The 15,898-nt window shown below is 39.7% G+C and overlaps 1 protein-coding gene across 1 annotated transcript; it reads left to right on the top strand.

The window, feature by feature from the left end:
- The first annotated feature begins 2,979 nt into the window (after nt 1-2,979).
- LOC124153996 (transmembrane protein 205) lies at nt 2,980-15,898 on the top strand. The gene is made up of 4 exons (XM_046527459.1): nt 2,980-3,277; nt 12,894-13,087; nt 13,621-13,775; nt 14,749-15,898. Exons 1-4 carry the CDS (start codon nt 3,072-3,074, stop codon nt 15,004-15,006), a joined length of 813 nt encoding a protein of 270 aa, XP_046383415.1. The 5' UTR covers nt 2,980-3,071; the 3' UTR covers nt 15,007-15,898.

Below are 15,898 nucleotides of genomic sequence, written 5' to 3'. Positions count from 1 at the left end.
GGACCTCCGAATCCCCAGGGAGTTAGGGAAGGAAAATGATCAAATACGAAGAGCTGTTGGATCTTCAAGTAAACAGGTCAACGAGTCATTCCTCTTTGCAAAGCAGTGTTTATAATAAGCAGCATGATTTACTATTGCAATTACTGGTACCGATTCAACGTTTATATTGCAATGAAAGGAGCCCTGTAAAGACAAACGAGTTTTTTTCAACAAAAATGCGAGCGAAGTTTGGGTACAAGGAAATGAATAATGTAACAATAACTATAATAAAATCCACATTTTACATAAGAATATGCAGCACTTACATTTATAAAAACAAAATAACTACGTCTATAATGGTAAAGAGCAACATATTTTTAAAGACAGAGGAAACGAACATGTCAAAAACCGCTGACGCGGAAGTGAGCTGTAACTCATGCATCAAAGTAAGGATGCACTTCTAAAGCTTACAATCAATGTCTATAATTATTCATACCTGTTAACATTTCTGCTACCACCACATTGCTATTAGGTTGCCTTTTATAAGGCAATTTAATTGCAGTCTAATAAAATTTAAACCAATGTTTCGAAAAATTATTAAAAGCTGCAATACCTTTAATTCTACCAATACATGAAATTGCAAATGATTTATTAATTTATTCGACGATCATTAATCAAATTTCCATAAAAATTACACAAAGAAAAAACATATTTTACCTTAATTATCCGATAAATGCAAAGTAGGGAGTGAATATGGATTTTAAGACCCGTGACTGACTGAATGTATGTGATAATTATGGCAATGCCAAACTGATATATAAATACAAACCAAAAACAGAAAAAATAAAAGTTGCACTTGTTTTTTCCGGAAAATCGATTCCTGCTAAACTGAATTGCTATGAATGGTAATGTCTTGTGCTCAAGCACAAAAACTAATGAATTCCTGAACACGCGTGTACCATCACATCTCTTCCTTCGCCGCTATCTCTCCGAATATTACGCGACTTCTCGCCTCCCCAATCATTTTCTCATGAAACTAACCCGCCGAGCAAAGGTCATCTTCCCATAACTCCTCATACAGTTCTCTAACTTGCATCTGGCCCTGACATATGATTTCCAAATGGAAAAGACGCCGCCGGTTTATTTGCTACTATTCAAATCCTCGAGAATCCACAAAGGGTATCCGATGCTAAACAATAGATATCGAATACATCGAAATTTCTCATTCTAAATCCACATTGACAAAAAGCAAAAATTTCAATCTATGATCTAACTGTTTTATAATAAAAACATTTTCAATATACCGCACCTCACTAATAAAAATAATAAAATTTAGTTCACTTTATTTCACAGCTTTTAGTACATCTGACAATAATACTAATGCGAAAAATTGCGTGAATGACGCTACGCGATATAGGAACTAGACAAGACGGCGAATGAGTTACATACTCGACAAAAAGTTTGGCATTAACCTCGGTTTGCCAGGACCAAATTTGTCTCAGAGAATTGTATTTACCCTCTGAGTGCCATTTATTTGGAGTGGCACGGGCGAGAAATGCCATTTTAATGTATTACTAATCAAATTAAATGTAATTTTCATACCTGAATAAAACAATTGAAGATTGGAACAGATTGCCTGCAGAGTTATTTGAGCCCTTTCCTAATAATGTAAAAATATTTAAGAAAAAGCTGAAAAAGTATTTAATTTTTTAGAAATTTCAATTAAATTTTAAAATTTGTACAACTGTCTAGTTGATATGTGACTTTGTGGGGATGTTGTGTTTTTCTTTTTTGTATATACATGTTACCACCTGGCCAGTTGCCAAATTGTAACTTATGCAGAAATAATAATACGAGCGTGATGCGCCCGCTCCAAGCGGGCTTCCCCCGCTCTTTTCAATGCAGGTCCACAGAGGGATAGGCGCGTTTCTAATTTTAAAATGTAGAAAAAAAGGCAGGGTCTTATGTACAAATTTAATTGGAATGTTCATGTACAAATTGAGGTCAGAGGACCTCTTTAAACACAACATTGGAAGTAATTACACTATCCTCTGCTAAACGCACATGATGACTCATACTTACGTATCAAAATTAGACTTGAATGTGGAATCAGCCGCATTTTGATGAAAGTTATTTAAAGAATGCGAGATATTGTTGCAAATGAACAAATGTATCAGTTTGTGCGCCGTTAACGTCAGGAATATTTACCGGTTTTTGTTTTTTTTAATTATTTAAAAACCAATTTAGGAAACAATAGCAATATTTAGGACGTAAGATATGCCGTCGCATGTTCTCTGATAAATTCTGTGCATTTTGGTACCTCATTTGTAGAGTTTGGCTGCGTATAAGTTGAGAAAAAGGTATCTATACGGTAGAAATAATATAGAAATTCTTCGACAAAAAATTTATATTTTGCTATTTTTCGGCATGTCAACATGCTGATTTTTAAATTTCACCCTTGTTACATAAATTTTTGACGGCATAATTAATCCTGATTTTTTATTCAAGAGTTTAGTTGATGGTTATTAATTTGAGCAATTATTTACCACAAACCGATATTTCGGCTCTAGGTACTTTTCGGCTAAGGACCTAAAGCCGGTATACCAGCCCGCGGCAATAACAGGGTTAATAGCAAGACCAGCCATGCGTCCCTGAGCTCTTACTTGGCGATCAGAGGAGGAAAACTTAGAAGTCGTGGAACCAAAACAGAGGGTCATACGTGGTTGCGAAGTTAACCAGGGTGCCTCAATTTCGCCTGACAGTAAGCGGAGAGATTCGCGCGAACTAAGAGCTTCTGCGAACCCCCCACCGCCTCCGCCGAACTTCGACGGCCGTTTAAGGTGGAGCCTGCAGAAAGCGCGCATGCGACGTCCCCGGAGGGAGGCGAGGAGTTTGAGGGCAACGCGGCATAAGAGGGGATGGAGGGGAAGGCCGTATCCCTCCCCTCCTCCTCCAGTCCCCGTCGCCGATATATAGGTTGTGGGTCGTGCTAGCCACGTTCTTTCAAACGTGTGAGTCAGTTGCAGTAGCAGCATCTCGCGGAGTTTCTTCGTTGCGAAGAACTTTTTTTTAGAGTGAAATCGACGAGAAAAATGTGCGTCCGTTCGGTGCCATCAAAGATCTCAGCCGGGGAGGCGGCGGAAATTTTGGGAACCACGGGGAAGGTGTCGAGGCCCGGGGGTCGCAGGGCCGGCGGGCCGCCGCCTCCCTCCTTCCACGAGCGAAGGATCAGCACTGCGAAGGGGACGGCCGGCGTGAAGGCCTCCCAAGATACCACCATCCTCTCCCAGCTGATGATGTAAGTACCCTGACTGAATTACTTTCATTACGAGTGAGATACATCACTTCAACCTTTTATCGTTGCGAAGATATCACTTCCGCGTTGAAATAGCGCTATTCGCACCTCTCTTGTCATAAGATACATTTTGACCCGCTCTTCTTGAGCTTATTCTCCTGGCATTTTCAGCTTCTGTGCTTTCGTATGTGAGTGATTATCAATGCTTGCCGGTTGAAAGGCTGTTTCGTCCTTGCGGTCTTCAGTTCATCTCCGCAAACCAATGCAGAATAACCCGGGTGTAAAACGGACGAGTGCAATACGTTATGGCTTTTGGAGCCCATCATCTTACAGTTTATATTCAAGGCCGTAGAGCTTTAATCCTTATATTCAGTGAATTACTTTTCTTTATTCCGCGTATCGTGTGTGGTTTTTCGATGATCTGGCGGCTTCAGTCTTGGGCGCGAAAGGGGAGACATTTTTTTATTGCGCCACGACATCCCGGAGGGGGGCAAGAATGTCTGGATTTGTATCGGGTGGGGCTTGGGTTCAAGTTCCGGGGAAGTCTGAACGCGTGGCTCCAGATGAGTGATGGTTGCTCTCATTCCACGGTGGTCCTCATTTGGATTCTGTCAATTGGTTGAAAGAGTTGCTCATGCTTTAAGAACAACCCCAGTGGAGACGCACTCGACACCGATGGGAATAATTCCGATTGGTTTTCATTGCGAGAGGTTGATTACGAGTTGTTTCCATTGTGAAAGGAATTCTTTGGGTTTTAAATTGTTCATTCCCACGACGAGATAAGCCCTCGCAATGAGTGAATGAAAATTTCGAACACAACATCGCGTTGCCAACCACTCATAATTATTAACGATCGGTATATTCCGATCAGAGTCAAGCATACCGTCCCAGGGTGATGGTCCAGTGGTTAGTGCTCTGGTTTAAGGATAGAGTGCTCGGGTTTGGACGGGGAAATTTGTCTCTCACGACACGCTACTCCGGAAATGAGGGGCGCGAGGTAGCCTGCTCGGTAGAGCGTTGGGCTGCAAATCGATAGGTCCCCGGTTCAAATCCCGGATGAAGCCTTTGCACAGCCCCAAACCTAAAACTCATTGAGGGCAGAGTGGTCCACCGATAGGAACTGGCCCCCGTAACATATTTGTGGGCTGTTCCCGGGATTCAAACCCGATCGGGAGATCCGGGTTCGAATCCTGGCTAAGTCAAATATTTTTTCGCTGCGAATTTCATCCTATGGTGTATTTAACTTGCACCCGTGCGCGTGACTGCGTACAAAGTCACTTGTTTCTGCAGTGTGTGAGTCTTTGTTTCCAATTTCGGAAAAATATATGATTCGGGAGTCCAAGCGAATTGTGGACCCACGGTACCTACCGACGCCCAGCTGGTATTTCGCTCACTGCTGGTACTCTTCTGCCCTCAGCGATCGAACTCACCGCGTCATCGTCATTCAATCGCCCGCATCGTTGAGCAGGACAACTTAGCGAGTCCGCTTTTCCGGACCGATTTGCAATGCGCGGCGTTTCGTGGGAAAGCGAAATGGAAAGTGATGTGGGAACTCGATTTTGTATTTTTGGCTTTTCCCAGCGCCTAAGTTTTATGTGGTGCATTTTCACCGGACACCTCTAGTTCGCATTCACGCTTTTCGAGTCCGGGCACTGGAAATACCTACTTAAGCCACATTCCTGCATTCCGCTTCCGCGCACTTAATTTCCCATGCAGAAATGTTTTCGCAATGGAACGTAAGGACCAAACTTTAAGATACATTGAAATGTACTTCCTCGCCCGTAAAATAATGCCTACGTCCGTGCAGCCACTGTAGGAGGATATTTGCAAATGTAATCACTACTCGTACAGCGACATGCTAATGAATTAAGTGCATTTACTAGGTATTAATGAGCAGTGGTGGATTTAGGGGAGAAGGTCACAGGGGTTATGACCCCCCCCCCAAATTTTATCAAACATTTTAATTTTTATTGGTGTAATAGTTTTTATCCTTGCAAAGGATAAAACAGTGTATTCGCAATTGCATGGCTATAAGTCCAAAACGTGAGAGAAGTTTGAGTTATATTTACCGTAGAGAACACCCCTCTCTACCATTTCATATTCACCGGATTAAAGTCATCCCTGCCATGAAAAAATATATGACTTGGCCGGGATTCGAACCCGGATCTCTCGAACCTGATCGGGAGATCCGGGTTCGATCCCCCCCCCCCTAAATTTGATGATGCATCCGCCCCTGTCAATGAGAGGACTATAAAAATATTAAGTATTTAGGTGACCAGTTTCGTAAAATCTAAATTGTCGGTACGGTAAGTGATAATAAACTGATATGGACTCAATTTCCTACGTTTTCACAACATTGGTTCCCATTAAATTTGTTATATCACTGATAGGTATGAACGTTCAGAACGTACGTAGCCCACATTACACTGCTGAAAGCAAGTAAATTTCCATGTTTTATTCTTCAAGTCCATCAAGCCTAATTTAAGGTCAAGTTCGAAGCTAAACGTGCTTCGACTACTGAGGTCATTCCGGACTTATTATCTGACACTTGCTGACAGTGTGATTTGGAATGCGATAAATTGTTAATTGCAACTCGAGGACGAAAAAATCTCATCTATGCTTACGAGTAACATTAGTACCTACTAGAGAACGGATCAGTGCTGCAATGAAATCTTTAGTATTCAGTTATAAGAAGAGGAGAGATTTCGTTCGACTTATTTAAGGTCAACTGGAGATGTGCTATGCACATTGAAAATAGATATATTTTTTGTCAGAGGCCAACAACGTGTAACACCACCAAAGCCGATTATGAGTTGAGGTTAGAGGTGGAAAATAAGACGGAAGACGTGATTCGACGGCCGGCGAAGGAAGCCAGGGGGTGTAAGATGTGACGCATCTCGCGATGGTTGCTGCAATGAATTCGAACTATTATCGTATATTTAATGATGCCATTTACCACTAGGAATCGTGATACACATTCTAAAAATTTCACCGGCCGGAAATCGTCTAGCTGAGTTCACTGAGAACATGATGATACAAAAAAGAAGTAATTTCGAACAACGCAGGTTAAGACTTCTACAGTGAACTGCTTTAATTAAGAATGATAAAATGAGGTTGAGTTATTTAATATTGTCAGACCTTTTGTTGAAAGCTTCAAAAGAGCATAAATATATTTGTTTCTTAACGTGTGGTATCACTAAATAGCAATATGAAAACATGCACCACTACACAGCCGTAAAATATAAATATTATGAAGCCGTTCAAATTCAAAAGGGTAGGAAATTATAACCAAATATTTCGGGATCTTGATATTACCAGACCCTAAAAACTATGGAAAGGGAATATATTTTCCCGAGCAAAGTCGTGTTTCCTATTAACTGTTCAAAAAAATGTTTCCCGCGAGCTAATCGACGGAAGAAAATAATTGCGTCGAAAGCCGCCTTCATTAATGCCCCTTATCAACCGCAGGCGAAATGTTTTTTTTTAAGTACCACGGAGATAGAAAAAGGCACTTAATTTCTCTCCTTAAGGTTATTTCAAACGAATTTGTCTACTATAAATAAAAATGTAAATCATTACTTGTTTATCGGCGCGAAATACGACAGGGCAAATAGTGGCTGTAGTTTTAGTACAACCTTATCTTCAATCAATATAGTGTTTCTTTTCGGTCGAGGTTTCACAGATAATATATTGAGGTTAAAAGTATTTTACGACTTACACTCCTTCAGCGATTCCGAGATCCGACGTTAAGACGAGACCAAGGCTCTAAACGGATGATGCTCGCTTCGAGTTTCTGTGACGTCAAACTGGAGGCTCGTCTCCTCGCAACGGCTTCAGATTGGTGTTAAAAAAAGGGTGGCGGGGCTCCCATTGGCTAGAGCCCTATGACGTCAGTGAGGTGTGGCCCGGCAATACGCTCGTAAGTGTACGAGTTATGTGAATCGATATTCAGCCGCTTTGTGTCGGATAAGCGTTATAATGAGATACAGGAAAAGACATCATATTATTTTTAACAGGGGGTAACCAATCACAGCTCCGTTCGCAACAGGGAAGTCGTTGATCTCCCACGAAATATTTTCTGGGGCAAAATAAACAGAGTTTTCAACTTCAGTCAGCACGGGTATATATTTTCACATATCAGTGAGCACACTTTAAAACGCTTAACTAATCCCCATTCAGTTATTTAACAGCGCACCTACCATAATGTTTGGTCTTACAGATTTCTTTTCCGGGAGATCCGTATCAAATTACGAATTTATAGTAACGCAACGTTACGAGAGAGGAAATTATCTCACTCAAAACATCCTTTTGTTCATATTACAAAAGGCACACTTCAAAGATATGCATTACACCATTGGATTGAAAAGTTGATAAGAGCTGAAGAAGCCCTTCAAGATAGCGCACCATCGGAGACTATAGAAATTCTTCGCTTTACGATCAACGTATGCCAACAAAGCGCTTCTTATCGCTTAAAAGCGGGAAAAGTCAACGACAAGAGTGCCGCAGTTCATCCTTTCCAGTTATCGAAGAGGGTGGGTCGGGCCCAACAGGGGCGCAGCTAAGAATCAAGGCTAGGGGGGGGTTTTAGACGCAACTAATACTATAGGATTTGAGGGTATTGCATACCCACCAGGGTAAGAAGGGGTTGCGGGGGCCCTCCTCCAGAAATTTTTTTAAGAATAACGGTTCAAAATGGCGAGTTTTACGGCTTTCTGCGGGATATTTGATAAATCCTAACACCATTCTATTAGTAATACTGATCTAATTAAGTAAAATGGATTAAACTTAAAAATTTCTCTGAGCTCTGGGGGGGGGGGGGTTTATCCCCCAAAACCCCCCCTCGCTGCGCCACTGGGGCCCAAAGCGGTCTTAATGACGACTTGCGTCGGACGCTCGACGTCCAAAGAGATTTCGTTATTTTTCTGGGTTATTACCAATTTGTAAGCGCACCAAGATTAACATTGACCCATACCAGGTCATCCTATCGTAGAAATCTTTTGTACAGGAGCCGATGGGTCGTACAAATGATTCGGGTTGTTTCACAATTTCACATTCACGTGATAATACTGCGGAAGTAGGCTTTTATCTTTTTACCAAAAACCAAACTAGCACACCCAGAAACCCTAAGCTTAACGAAGGAACCAATAACACGCTCGCGACGTGAAGGGTACATTTCCTTGAGAATGACAAATTGAAATCCGATCAGAGACACGTATTTCAAAATTAGCTAGTGATTATCCCATACGCGACCACCAGGCAATAAATTTTTTTAAATTAACTAAAATTAAGAATAATTAGGGAAGCAAGACTTAATTTCTGCAATGTGAATAACAACGTTTAATGATTAAGAAGATCTATATTTATATCCCGAATTAATTTCCTTCTGTTCCCAAACTATTACAATAATTACAGAATCATTACGGAGGAATTCAACAAAAAAACTGCATGGATTCTATACTCCCTAGCAATAAAATCAAAGGAATAGTAAAACGTTTTTTTTTACCAATTGACATGGCTAACTTGCCTGAATTACATTAGTAGCCAACAATGCCGGATCCAGAGAGGGGCTACGCGGGTAGGGGCAGTGGCGTAGCCAGGAATTTCGTTCGGAGGTGGTCCAAAATCAGGGGGGTATTTTTTAAAAATAGGGTTCTAAATAATGGGTTTTAAACTAATTCTAACACTTTTTATAATCGAAAAAACTTCATTTTCCAAAGAAATATTTTCAAACTCACCATTTTTCCATATTTATCCTTTTATGAAGGAAAATAATTGTGTTTTTATATTTCGGGGGTGGGGGGTCCGGACCCCCCTGGCTACGTCACTGGGTTAGGGGGGCTTTAGCTCTCCCCCTTGTGGTATCCAATCTACACTATATATAATCGTAATTTTGTTCGGACCCCCACTACTGCAGGGAGGTCACCCCCAGGCTCTCTACCTATCCTCCCTTTTTTCCCTATCCTGGATCCGCCACTGGCAGCCAATAGCCAGTCAAGGCTATGAGAAAATTCCACGATTCAAAATCTCACCGTCTCAGAGAAGTCCCTTGACGTTCACATGGAACCCAGGTTTTACAGAGCTTCCCATTGCCCTGACGTCCGTCACGAGACATGACATTTAATGAAATCAATCTTTCGAGACGAACTGCACACACAATGATGTCCCTCGATAGGTCATTCAACGGCACTTGAGCACTACTATACCACGACATCTAAAAGCAGCTGACTCACCCTCGGGGAATTTATGCATATGGGCCTCCGTCTGGAAGGGATTATGCTCAGGAGACCATCCGATGAGATGCCGAGCCAGTCCGCTGGAAAAATGCAGTTTAGAGCGCAGCCAGTCTTCAAGCTTTATCAGATGCGTAGCGTGGGTTTCTACAGTCCAGGGTAGATTGCAAATAAATCCCCAACAACACTGCAAAATGTGATTTGAATACAGGGATAAATTTTCGCGAGCTAAGAAAGTGTTCAGCTACCGTAAGATTATCAGCCCAAAATTTAAAACTATTACCGACTTAGAAAATTTAATTGAGAAAACATGTTGTGATTCTCATACAGTTAATTTTTATCGAAAAAGGAATTTTTACCTTGAGAAACTTACTTTTAATATAAAACATTGGTAGATATTATTCAAACACTACTAGCTGTTGAAAAGAAAATATTAGATATTTCTCGCAATTAATTTAGAGTTTAATTTCACAATGAAAAATATACCGATTACCATAAGGTAGAATAAAGTAAAACTGAATTTAATCTTAATCTTAAAAAATTACGAGTAATAGACTTAAAAATCCTGAAGTTTTCAAATATTTAATGGATAAATAAAGTCTTCCTGGATAATTATACGCCTTTCAGATTAAGCATTCAATCGTTATTAACATTTAATCACACGCTGAAGCCCGTATTTCAAAATGAATTACATTCCACAGTCGATCGGTGGTTATTCCATAAAGCCTGTCAAAATTGTACGAAGCCCTCACGTTTTACTCGTACCTACTATTGATCGCGTCCTGATATAATTGAGCAATCGATTCAACCCAGACGGCAATGAGTAATGTGGATGTCTGTAACCCTTGACGGTGGTCCATATGAGATGAGGTGAAGTAGGTAAAGCGCACAGAATCCACATCGGATTATTTATGAGTAAAACTGGGAATAAAAATATCACAGCGTCTTCCAGCGTCTAGAATTCAAAATGTCCACCACAATAATCATGAAGACTCAAATAATACGATACTCCCGGTACCAATAAACAATTCTTTACTCTTTGAACATGTAATTCGCAGACCTCAGATCATTACGACGTCAAAAATTTCCCACCCACGAAAATAAAGGAATTTTAACGTCATAGCTCGAAACTTTCCAAAAATACGATTCAATAAATTATTTCAAACGATTCCGTGAATATGTGAATGGGCACCGAGGCCTTTTCGAGTTCTTAATCATCGTACGTTGCTTACTGGAGACAACGATTACGGAAATATGTAGGTTAGCTTCCGAACTATGGCGGATTATGAGGGGTGGGTGTAGCACCATCCCATAATATCGAGAAAAATTGAAAAGATGGTAATCTTTGATACGATTCCCCTATGAAAGTTATACGTCATCACCTTAACAAGCGATGCTTACAACTGATTGATGAATATCTAAAATCCACTTGTCTACGCGCATATCAGACCTTAAGACGTATTACATACCATCGAGGCGCCGCGGAAAGTAATGAACCACATCCCCACACCTAAGCAACGACATTAATCCACCCCTGATTCTGAACCCTGATCACTAGCGAACAATGGAGAACCCTAAAAAGCTCCAGATACGACACAAGCAGTCTCTCGACATACGTCCGTCAACGTATTAATTTTGACGACATTTTCGAGGGACTGCCTCGTCGAGTCCTTACTGAACACACTGCATGAAGATAAAAGCATTCTTTTTTTAGAAAAAAGCTCTCGATTGAACGATACACTTTAAATCTGCGGACACCCACGACGCAAATTTCGTAGTTTCTATACGGGAGGTGGAGAAGCGCTCGGAAAGTGCGATTTCCACGGTCTGGACAAATTGCATTCCCAAAGACGAACGGTAGATATTTTATCCACCACAGTTGTCCTCATTCTTCACAAGTGCTCTCCATTCGAAACTGGTTCTAGTCATTAAGAAGGACACATCTCTTCCGGTCTTTATTCCTCGTTGAATTACTCATAAAAATCGTACGCTATTATCTAGAAGTTTTAAGGGCAAAAAAGTATGCAATTGCTAACAATAGCCAGCATCTCAAGCAAGAAAATTTCATCTTAATATTTCGTCACACGAAAATATTTTTTATTTGAAACTGAGGTAAATGTTGACAAAGGTCAACTGAGAATTCCGAAAGGATGACATAAGTTTTATGCGGGGATTTCGCCGCGAAGAGCCCAAATACGACTGGTTGAAAGAGTGGTGCGTCTTCTCAAGTATAAATCTGCATAAACGGCGTGTAAAAAAGAATTAAGAGTTTTTGGAGGAGTAACGGCGTATAGAGGTGGCGGGGGGCATTTGCGAAAAAAATGTTTCTATTTTCCTAGGAAAAAAATTGTGATCATTAACGTTCCCTGACGCAAGTTATTATTGCTTCGGTTAAAAATAATGTCTTAATGCGTTCCACGTAAACCTACTTTTCATTTCTATTATTTTTTACGGAGAAATCGAGATCCCGTTTTGTGAAGAGGTATTGTATACCCTCCAGGCGTCTTCAAAAGTCCTTCAGCTCTGACCTCTTTCAAGAATACACTTCCAAAGAAGTTTCTTTTCATTAAAGTTACATTAGAGAGAGGTTCGATTAGATAAAAATTAAAGTTCTTATTAAAAATTATGTGTAGTTAAAAGTTGATTATAAATACTTATGTGACAAGATTTACAACACAATAAACTACACTTTTCATCGATAATCTTCCTTTGGTATCAGCGATCACGATGGAAGAGAACTTTCAAAAATTCACCCCTAAGATCATATCTATAGCGACTCAACAGCATTGAAGAGCAAACTTTTAGACTGGGTGTTTAAAGAAAATTTGAGAAAAAAGTGTGACGCTTTGTTTCCTATTTTGTATGATCTGAGTGTTTTGTAATCATTTGAAATTATTATTTCTCATCAGAATAAAAAGTATACATTTCGGTAGCAGATTTAACGAGCAGTTAATTTTATGACTCTAACCACAGAGCAAAGAATTCAGATTCCATATTTACACTCCCGTGGGTGGTGTCATTCAACATAATACGAGGACTCAAACTTAACAAATATTGATTTATTTAAGGCAACTGAATGTAGTGTGATGTAGAGAAAGGTTCATTTTCTCTTTCAATCGGTTGTGATTTGAGCAAGATATTGTTATTAAAGTCGAAAAAATATTTCGCAAAACTCACTCTGTAGTGTAAACTTGGTTTGATGGGTAAGGATTGAGCTACACCCACTAAACTATTGACATGTTAAATACATAAATTTAAGTGAAGAGGGTTACTTCCAGTAGCCAACATTTTGAGGAGATACGATTTAAAAATATTTTGGTAAAACTGGTATAACTTAATTGCTTGTATTAGAATATGATAAAATTAAAATATTATCGTTTAAATTTCAGAATTCTTCGTGTAACAACACAGCCATTTCATGTCGTGGCAATGGTTGCCGTCCTAGTGGTGTCAGCAGTATTCTTCCCATGGAAAGGCGATGAAGAAGAACTGGACACAAAAGCCCGTCAACTGCTGGGTCTTTTACACCTAACAGCTTTTGCAACCCAATTTGGATCACAAATCTGGATGACCTTTGCCTCAGGTTGGTAACTCTATACTGGATAACAATACATTAATGAAATTGATTATGGAAACGCAGATAGGGACATCAAAAAAATTTTAATTCACAAATATACATCACCAAACCGTAAAAGCACTATCCAAAACCCTTCATTTTTACGATCAAAATGGCATGAATTGAAATCTGAGGAATGCAAGCATTCCTTGATCAGAATGAGTAATGAAATGATAGAATATATTACATTTGATAATAACTTGTAGTGAAAACTTAGGAAGGATAGCTACCGAGATTAAAATTACTCAAAATAAGTCAGAAATTAAGGAATGGAAAGACAAATATTAATTTATGAATTGAGAACATAAATGAATAAAAAACTAGCTACCAACTGTGAACTCTCAAATTGTAACTTTACCTTCAAATTTTTTCAACTAAAGGAAATGGGTTACCTTAAATTCAAACAGAAGTTGAACAATGTAACACCAACTGTGAACAATTTACAGTTGTCCAGAAAAGCCAACTTTCCAGTTTCTGAAATAGATATTCTGATTTTCCAGGTCTCTCATTGTACTTCTCAATGCCTCGTCACATCTTTGGCCAAATCCAGAAGGTCCTGTTTCCCCTTTACTTCACCCTGACTGGAGCTCTTAGCCTTGTGACAATATTTACATACTCCCAGCTACATCCCGTTCAGAATAATGGACCAACACAGGTACGTCATAATTTTTACCCTATTTAATGTTATTCAATTTTGTGGAATGCATTTAATATTTAACTTGATTAGTTAAAAAAAAAATAATTCTACTTCACTTAATTTTGTAAACAATTTTACCTTACTGTTGAGGCAAAAAATATTTTTATTAATATTATGCACCAGAAAAATTGTCTGTGTGTTTCATTGGTGCTCAAGAGATGAACATTGAGAATCTGCAGTTCATGCTCTCTCAGAAACTGAACTACAGCACTTTGGGAAGTTAAAAAGCGAAATTGGGGCACAAATAATGAGGGAAATTCAATTCTCATGATTTTAAGTTCATCAGCAGGGTGGAGAAAAATTACGTCTCAAAATTTACCGATGATGTTCACGTCAAAAATGCATCATTTTAGAACTACAGAAACTTTGCACCAAGTGCTCTGACTGGACATGAATTTGCCCTGTTGCTGCACGCTCTGGAAAACTCATGACCTCGAATGGTTTGCCTAATGGAGATCGCGATGTATCGAAGGCAGCTTGCTAGTTCAGTGGTAGAGTGCCAGCCTTCCAGTTTGAGGGCCTGAGTTATTGGATTTTTTTCTTTTGCATACTGCAATTAAAATAAAATTGAAGTGTCGCGACCCTGGCACATTCAAAACCAGGTCCCCAGAATGGAAGGCTGGCATGCTACCAATGAGTTGGCAAGCTACCTAGGATACCTCGCAATCTACGGCAGGGAAACCATTCTATCTCATGAGTTATCCAGAGTATCCAACAACAGGGGAAACTAGCAGCCAATCAGAGCATTCGCCGCTAATGTTCCGTTGTTTAAAAATGGTGCTTTCTTTGAACTGATAATTTTGATCCCCACTTGCATCAGCTATCCAGGGTTAAAATTTCTTGACACAATTTTTCTCCAACCTGCATTCGTATGAATTATGCGCACTGTCCAATTAAAGTGATGGTAATGAAATGATTTCTCTCCCTACAGATGGTTGCCATGTGTGCCTGCTTCATTACTCAACTGTTTGCCAGACTCTGCCTGTGCCCTCCTCTTATTCGTTTCATGGAAACAAAGCATAAGATGGAGTCCATGGCATCGTCTGGAGACATCACCAAGTGCCCTCGCTACATGCAGTACAGCATCTCATTCCGCCGTACTCATTCCGCGACGGCTTTGTGCAACATCTTCACAATGGCGTGCACGACGTTTCACCTCCACCATCTCGCACAACAGTTTTGCATATGACGGCAATAGCGGAGTAGACCCATGAAATAACTCGTGAGATCCGAGGATCGACAAGTGAGAGGATCTCATTGTTTTTTTTTTTATGTTTTGTGTTAATGTATGTTTGTGTGTGATTGGACTTTTTTTTAAAAAAAAGAACAGACTATTAAAATTTACATCACGTGATCTCCAATGGCTGTGTGAGTGGTGAAACGTATTTCACGGTGAAATGTTGTCAGAGAGGAGATGAGTAGTTCTCCCCTATCCTCGGAGGATAGGGTGAGAGCTAACTTGGACAGGCAACTGGGAGGACTACTGCTCGGCACACCCTAGCAGAAGTGTTGGTAAAAAGAAGCCAAAGATGATTAAATTTACTTTTCACCTAAAGACCCTCTTCACATAAATCAGAGCACACAATTCCTAAAAATTGGAGCAAAGAGATTTTTTCATGAATTCACTCGTGATCTCCATGACAGAGAAATAGGCAATATGTTGCAGAGATAAATAGTTCGAAACCATCTTGACTGTGAATTATTCTGGACGAAGTATTAAATGTGGCATTCCCTCTTACAAAGAAAAATATTCCAAGTCTCTTAAGCTTCTTTTACCGCTAACCAACAGCAGCATGTTTTCCATTAACTTAAAGGAGACATAACTTGCTGTCAGACTGAATTTAGGAACACAACACAGCATTGATGAGAACCTGATTAATTTAATCCATGTTAATTTATTACGATTGTATTTAAAGAGTTCATGTATTGCATGAGGAGGATCATTTGAGTTTCAATTCATTATATGTTTATTAATTTTTACATTAAAACATTCATCATTGCACAATTATTTGCATTATCATTCCTTGTAATTTATCTAGTCACACTAATGATTCTTTAATCAAGAATTATGATATTTTGGA

Source organism: Ischnura elegans, chromosome 2, assembly GCF_921293095.1.
Source record: "Ischnura elegans chromosome 2, ioIscEleg1.1, whole genome shotgun sequence".
Lineage (NCBI taxonomy): Eukaryota > Metazoa > Arthropoda > Insecta > Odonata > Coenagrionidae > Ischnura > Ischnura elegans.
Note: the sequence above shows the minus strand (reverse complement) of the source record. Positions and strands in the feature narration are given on the sequence as shown.